At 18.9% G+C, this 8016-nt stretch overlaps 2 protein-coding genes across 5 annotated transcripts; one reads left to right on the plus strand and one right to left on the minus strand.

Annotated features, from left to right (window-relative positions):
- Window positions 1–7: 7 nt before the first annotated feature.
- On the plus strand, window positions 8–5188 carry LOC107993458 (helicase POLQ-like). 4 transcript variants are annotated; one of them, XM_062076009.1, is made up of 16 exons: window positions 8–585; window positions 689–983; window positions 1074–1252; window positions 1364–1540; window positions 1608–1707; window positions 2001–2197; window positions 2274–2419; window positions 2507–2741; window positions 2825–2965; window positions 3052–3469; window positions 3565–3722; window positions 3838–3933; window positions 4017–4190; window positions 4263–4376; window positions 4467–4601; window positions 4691–5188. In XM_062076009.1, the coding sequence occupies exons 1-16, from the start codon at window positions 259–261 to the stop codon at window positions 4778–4780; spliced, it is 2982 nt and encodes a 993-aa protein (XP_061931993.1). In that variant the 5' UTR covers window positions 8–258; the 3' UTR covers window positions 4781–5188. The 4 variants fall into 4 exon arrangements, with proteins under 4 accessions (XP_061931993.1, XP_061931995.1, XP_061931994.1 ...); XM_062076011.1 differs by having other exon boundaries at window positions 3361–3469; XM_062076010.1 differs by having other exon boundaries at window positions 4467–4635; window positions 4691–4735.
- LOC107993474 (uncharacterized) lies at window positions 5142–7357 on the minus strand. Its single transcript, XM_017049893.3, has 4 exons — window positions 6842–7357; window positions 5835–6682; window positions 5503–5739; window positions 5142–5431 (listed from the first exon to the last, which is right to left on the minus strand). The coding sequence occupies exons 1-4, from the start codon at window positions 6917–6919 to the stop codon at window positions 5221–5223; spliced, it is 1374 nt and encodes a 457-aa protein (XP_016905382.2). The 5' UTR covers window positions 6920–7357; the 3' UTR covers window positions 5142–5220.
- Window positions 7358–8016: the final 659 nt, after the last annotated feature.

Here is an 8016-nt window from a genome sequence, read left to right on the forward strand (position 1 = left end):
ATAGAAAATGTAGAATTATGTAGGTTAGCAACACTGCTTTTGATTAACTAAGCGACAGATCATTCTATATTTTTATTATTTTTTTTTTTTATGATAATTATAAGAAATATGTGACTGACGATAAATTTTTTATATTTATTTAAATACAAATTGTTTATTATAATTGTTAAATAATAATTATATAAATATAAATATGAATTTAAGAAAATAAATGAAATAGTTTCTAAACTATTACAAATAATTGATTATATTTTGTCAATGGATAATAAAGTATTAAAAAACATTGAAAATGATAATGAAAATGAGATAAATGTTAATGTAGATCAAAAAACTTTAAATAGTTTTATAAATGAATGGAGTATTTGTGATATATTTAATACAGATGAAAATAATGCGAAAACACAATATTTTGATAATAATGAAGAGAAAAAAGAAAAGAAGTCATCAGAAATTATACAAAATACTTTAAATTTTTCTCAGAATGAAATAAATACTCATTGGCAGGATAATACATTTTTAGATAAAATGTTTTCACAATTTGATTCATATGATCAAAAAAAAAATGTTTTAGAATGTTCTACTCAGGTTGTTAAATAATTTAATTCTATATTTGTAAATATATTTAAAATTCATAGATATAATTTAAAAATTTTAAAATTTATATGCATATTGTATTTTTTTAAAATAGGTTATTCATACATCAAAAAATTCTGAAAAATATTCTGAAAAAACACATGTTACAGAAGGAATGAATTCAATACATTTATTAAAAAATAAGCAACAAGATGTTAAATTTCTTAAAAGATACTCAGATACAGTTAATTATAACAATATTATTCCAAATAAAATATGTTGTTTAGATAATGAATTAAAAGAACAAAATATAAATATTAATACAAATTTAAATAATGATACATTTTATGGTTTATCAAATAAGATAAAAGAACTTTTCTTAAAAATTAGAGGCATTAATACATTGTATCGTAAATATTTAATTTATGATAAAATAAAGTTCATTATTAATAAATTTATTTTATTCATTATAATTATATTAATTATTTATCTTGTTTTAGAATGGCAAGATGATTGTTTAAATTTAGATGCAATAAAGAATAGAAAAAATTTAATTTATGCCCTTCCTACTAGTGGAGGTAAAACATTGGTTGCAGAAATATTAATGTTGCAAGAACTTACATGTAATAAAAAAAATGCAATATTTATATTACCATTTGTTGCTATAGTACAAGAAAAAGTAAGTATTAATATCATGCAACATAATAGAATTTATTTATTAATCATTGTTTCTAATAATTATTATAATAATTAATCAAAAGGAATATAGAAATATTTTTAAAATTTTTAGATTCAAGCAATGACACCATTTGCACTTGAGTTAGGTTTTTTGGTTGAAGAATATGCTGCTACAAAAGGAACTTTTCCTCCCAAAAAACGTCGTAAAAAAAATAGCATATATATATGTACTATAGAGAAAGCATTAGGTTTAATAAATAGTTTAATAGAAGAAAAACGTCTTCATGAAGTGAGTAAAAATTAGATCTGTCATTAAAATTTTAGTTCAAATATTAACTTATATCAATATATTTTAGATTGGTATTATAGTTGTTGATGAATTACATCTTCTTGGAGAAAATGGAGGAAGGGGTGCTACATTAGAAGTTCTTTTAACAAAAGTACTTTATATTAATGGTAAAGAAATCATATTTATAAAAATTAATATTATATTTATATTTAATATATACATTATATTTATATAATATATACATTATATGCATTATAACAATATTATTCCAAATAAAATATGTTGTTTAGATAATGAATTAAAAGAACAAAATATAAATATTAATACAAATTTAAATAATGATACATTTTATGGTTTATCAAATAAGATAAAAGAACTTTTCTTATATATACATAATATATATATAATGTATATATATATATATATATATACATTAATTATAATATATTATTTATTTTAGATAATATTCACATTATTGGAATGAGTGCAACAATAGGTAATTTAGAAGAAATAGCAACATTTTTAAATGCAGATTTATATACTGGAAATTTTCGACCTATTGAAATTAAAGAATATGTAAAATGTGATGAAAATATTTGGTTAGTTGATTTAAAAACAGAAGAATTATTAACAGATGTAAAAAAAATTAATTATCGTGTAAGTTAATATTTTTTCTGTATTTATAATTATTAATAATTATTAATATTTAATAATTATTCATTTGTTTTAAAAGTATTCAAAGGATGCAGCAATCATAGATCCTGATCGAATAGCAGGTCTGGTAATGGATATAATTCCAGAACATTCATGTCTCATATTTTGTTCTTCTCGTAAAAATTGTGAAAATGTTGCTCTATTATTAACTAAAGTTTTACCTAAGTAAAAATTTTTTTTATATTTTTTATGTCTTGTATATGTTTTTATATATTATTATAAATCATATCAAGTATGTATGATTATTTATAGATCATTACAAGATTACAAAAGGGATAAAAAACAAAATTTATTAAATGCACTTAAAAATGAAGAAGGTCTTTGTCCTATCTTAAATAAAACCATAAATTTTGGTGTAGTCTATCATCATTCTGGTCTTACATCTGAGGAAAGACGATTATTAGAAGATGCTTTTAAAATAGGGACTCTTTGCGTAATATGTTGTACATCAACACTAGCAACTGGAATAAATTTACCAGCAAGAAGGGTATTTCAATTATTACTCGTTTTAAATAATAATAATTATTGTTTATTTTTACAAAAAATATATTTACAATAAATACATAATAGGTAATATTAAGAAGTCCATATATTGGGAATCAGTTTTTAAATTTAAGTAGATATAAACAAATGGTAGGAAGAGCTGGTCGTGCAGGTATGGGAAATATAGGAGAGAGTATACTCATATGTAAAAATAATGAATTGCAAAAGGTATATATAATAATATTTATTTATTATAATTAGAATATATATATAAATAGAAAATATATTTATTATTAATAATATTTATTATATAGATAACAGAACTTTTAAAATCTAAAATGGATGATTCTTTAAGTACATTACATATAGATAAAGATAGAGGTATAAATAATTTAATTTTAAGTGCTATATTATTTTCTATGGCAACAACTAGATATGAATTACACAAAATAGTAAAAAAAACATTACTTAATATTCAACAAAAACGTTTAAATGTAAATATTAAGCAAATTGTAGATGAAACAATAACTGATTTTCTAAAAAGTGGTATAATAAAAATAAAAGAAAAAGAAAGAAATGTTAATATATTAAAACCAAATGTAAGTGTTATGTTTCCATCACAGGAAATATCTTCTTCTCCTACAACTATAGAAACAAAAAAAAAACGAATAATAAAGCTTACCAATAATTCTAAATTAGAATTATGTAGTCTTGGACGTGCAGCTATGAAAGGTAAGTATAATTTTATTATTAAATAATTAATAAAATATTTCTTTATATAAAATCATTTTATGTATTTTATAATATATATGTATTTTATGTTGAAGGTTGTATTGATATGGAATGTGCATATACATTATATCAAGACTTAAAAAAAGCACAGGAACATTTAATTCTTCTTGACTATTTACATTTATTATATCTTGTTACACCATATAATATAATATCACAAATAAAACCAATAGGATTTATTTATTATGATATGGTAATTTTTCATTTATAATATATTGTAATTATTATATTGTAATTTAATTTAAAATATTTTATAATTTAATATTTAATCATTAATAAAAATATTGTAATATTCTTATAAAATTTAGATAATTAAATTATCAGAAACACAAATGAAAACAGCTAGACTTTTAGGAATTAATGAAGTAAACATAAGTAAAATACGTGATGGATTAATGCCTAAAGTATGTATATGTAAAGTATGTATAAAATTTAAATTATATATATTAAATCCATTTTTATATTTAAGTTATTTCATACATAATAGAATGTAGAACCAAGAGTGATTCATAGATTTTATGTAACATTAATACTATATGATTTATGGAATCAACATGCAGTGTACAAGATTGCAGAAAAATATGATATAAGCAGAGGTATTGTACAAAATCTTTTAACTGCTGTATCATCATTTGCATTTTCCGTAATTCGATTTTGTCAGGTTAGTACATTATTAAAATATTGTATGATTTATAAAATCAGTTTATAAAATTTAATTAGATCATTATTTCAGGAATTAGATGAATTTTGGGCATTTAAAGATTTATTAAATGTATTCAGTAAAAAATTATCTTACTGTTGTCCCCTAGAATTAGAAGCATTAATGGATTTACCTTTAGTTAAAATTGTAAGAATATTTTTCATTTATAGAATAAAATAAAATAAAATGAAAGAATAAGTTTGAAACAAATTATAATTATAATATTTCATTTTGTAGAGTAGAGCACGACAATTATATAATGCTGGATTTAAAACAATACAAGCCATAGCTAAAACTCAACCAATAGAGTTACAAGAAAAAATTCCATATTTAAGTAAAAAGGTTGCAATGCAAATTATTGAGGGTGCTAAAGTAAATTATTTAGTAGATTATATTTATTAATGATGTATGTATATTATTAGTATTAATTTTATTAGATTTAATTTAATTATATTTTACAGTTATTAATAGTGGAGAAAATAGAAAATCTACAAGATGAAACTGAAGATATTTTAGATGGAATACACGTGAATACTTTAAAAGGATTTTAAATTATTAAATTAAAATTAAAAAAAATAATTAAATTTAAATTACTTAATTTATGTAATACAAATATTTCATTTATAAAATATTAATTTTATATAAATAACATGTATTTTTTTACATAATTTAATTATAAAATTTTGTTAATTATGTATAAAATAAATACAATTATTATTATTTTTAAATTTTTATATATTGTGTCAAACAGATCAATGTGTTTTAAGAATAACACATTGTTTAAGCAGGCACATATATTAAATGTCCAAAATGTAATTGATTTCATTTGAAAAAAACATGATATCAAAACATCATGGCACAATTTCTATAATATATTATTATATGATAGAATATAATAAATACAATGTAATATATATAATATATAATAACAAATTTTATTAAAATTTTATTAAAATGCATTGCTTTACAATGTTAAATTATTACTTAATTTCTAACGTTTTTTATATAAACATGGTTTTAAAGTTATAAGAGGTAATTTATTTTTATTATTAATGTCTCTTTCTTTTTTAAAATCTAAAAAATAAAATAAGTTATGAGACAAATCTTTCCAAGTATTTTTGAAACCATAATTATTTATTACTTTTATAAAATCTTCTATATGTTCAAATCGACTTTCAACTTCAGCTATTTTTAAAATGCCACTGAAAAATCATTTTTTTTTTCATTATTAATTTTTAATACATTATTATTTTTTGTTTTTACTTATACTCACTCTTTTTTAAGAACTCTATTTGCTTCTATAATGTAGTCTTTAAGATTGGTTCCCATCAGAGATAAGCAAAACACAACAACATCTATTCTACTTGTTAATAATGGGGTATGTGCTACATCACAAGCAGTTACATTTTTATTTAGAGAAATAAAATCAAAAGAATGTACTTTATGAGGAACTGTAGCAGCAAGTCTTGCTTCTCCACATCCAAAATCGGCAATTATATATTGCTTTGGTCTATAACATGATTAATATATATATATATATATTTGTGTGTGTGGATTAATATAATACTTAAAAATTAATTTATAATTATAATAATATGTACTAACATTTTTTTTATTGAAGATATTATAACATCAAGAGGATTTAAAGGCCATTGTTCGATTTGCTGTTTATATCCTTCATGATATGCCTTAAATGCATCAGGATCATTCTTGAAATATTTTTTAGATTCTGAACTTTCATTATTATAAAGTGTTTCATTTAAATATCTGAATCTAGAAGCTCTTAATTTAGTCATCATTCTATCTCTTAAAGATTGTGGTTCATTCACCTTTTTTTTTTTTCGTTCTTCTTGTTTATTATCTTTAGAAAGTAATTTTTCTAAATTGTGTTGCTTAAGAGATGTTTCAGAATTATTTTTTTTTGAAGAATCTGAAAATTTATTCTTATTTTGTTTTATTTTGTTTTTTAATATTGAACTTAAGTTTGTTACTTTATTATTTAGTTTTTGTTCTCTTTTTTGTTTTTGTTTTTTTTGTAATATTGAATTTAATTTTGCTGGTTTATTATTTTGTTGTTTCATTTCAGATTCTGTATGTTTTGTTTTTGTCTTTTTTATAAATTTATTGTTATTATTAATCTTATTTTCAATTTGGTCAGAGATTTTATTTTTTTCCTCAAGATTTTTTTGATTTTGTTTTTTGTCATCAATTTTCTGTTTTTTTTTATTTTGAACATTTTTGATTAATTTACTTTTTCTTTTATTTTTAGTATCTATTACTTTTATTATATCAGAATTTAAAAAATTAATAGAATTATGATTTTCATTATTCTTATATATTTGTTTGATTTTTTTAAACAATTTATTTTTTGTAGATTTATTTTTAAATTTTAAATTTTTATTTTTAATAATTGTGGGTTTATGTTTATCTTCATCATCTGTTAATTTTTTTTTCTATAATATATATATATATTTATATATAATGAATATAATTTGATAAACTGAACAAATTTTATATATACATATATATATAATAAATAATTTTGTTTAGTACAAAGCTTATTAAAATATGACTTTATATATTCGTATATCATATAACCTATTATTACTTACCTGACAACTCTTTTTCTCACTAATATTTTTATCAGTTTTCTTTACATTAGATAGATTTTTTTTCACGTTTTTAATCATTTTATATAATCTTTTTTTATATCTAATTATGAATATTAAAAAGGATACTCTTTTATATTTTCCACTTTTTGTGGTGTGTACATTCGTACATATGATTATTAAATTTTAAACAAACGAATGTTTTATGAGAAAGTGTATTAATTTTATATGAAAGTAGCTTTTTTTATATAGTTTTATACTACTATGCAATAAAAAATTTAAACATGAATTTATAAATATGATATAATATGATCCTCTCTTTTCTAATTTATTATTAAAATAAATTAAAGTAAAAAAAATTTGATTAGATAATAGATAATTAGTATAATAAATATTAAAATTTATATATTATATATGGTTATACAAGCATATGATTATTTATATATATATACTTATATATACAATATGAAACATAATAAATGAAACAAAATCTCAAAATTTGAATATATATGTAAATTTGAATGTAATGCATGCATTAAATGTTCAATAGATTCATAATAGATGGCGTTTATTATAGTAATTGATAAGTGCTGCCACATAGTATAAATAAAAAATACTAAATTAACTTCTTATTATTTTATTTGTAATTTATAATAAAATTTAATAAATAAGATATATGTATTATATATAAATTATTATTGCATATAAATCATTAATCTTCATAATATATTATTTACTTCTAAAATTACTTTATTTCTAACATTACTTTTAAAATTATTTCTAATCGAGATCGTATATTTATATTATTATCTATATTAATATCTATATTCTAAAATAAATATATTATTTTAAATATTATATTTATTCTTTAATCATTTATGAAAATATTTTCAGTTCCTTTGCATTTTTTATGAAATAAATTGAATTTTATATATATATATTTAATCATATGCTCTTTATAAGTAAATATTATAATTAATATTAGAATATTAGAATAATAATAATAAAATTAGAATTTATTATTAAATTTATAATAATACAAATATAGAATTTTATGAATTTTAAAATATATAAGATATAAGTTTTAAAACATAGGTTATAATTTAAAAAATCATAAATTATTTATTACACTTTAAATATTTCATGTTCTTTTTTTGCTACTTTTTTATTTAATATAT

Source organism: Apis cerana, linkage group LG6 (assembly GCF_029169275.1).
Source record: "Apis cerana isolate GH-2021 linkage group LG6, AcerK_1.0, whole genome shotgun sequence".
Taxonomy (NCBI): Eukaryota; Metazoa; Arthropoda; class Insecta; order Hymenoptera; family Apidae; genus Apis; species Apis cerana.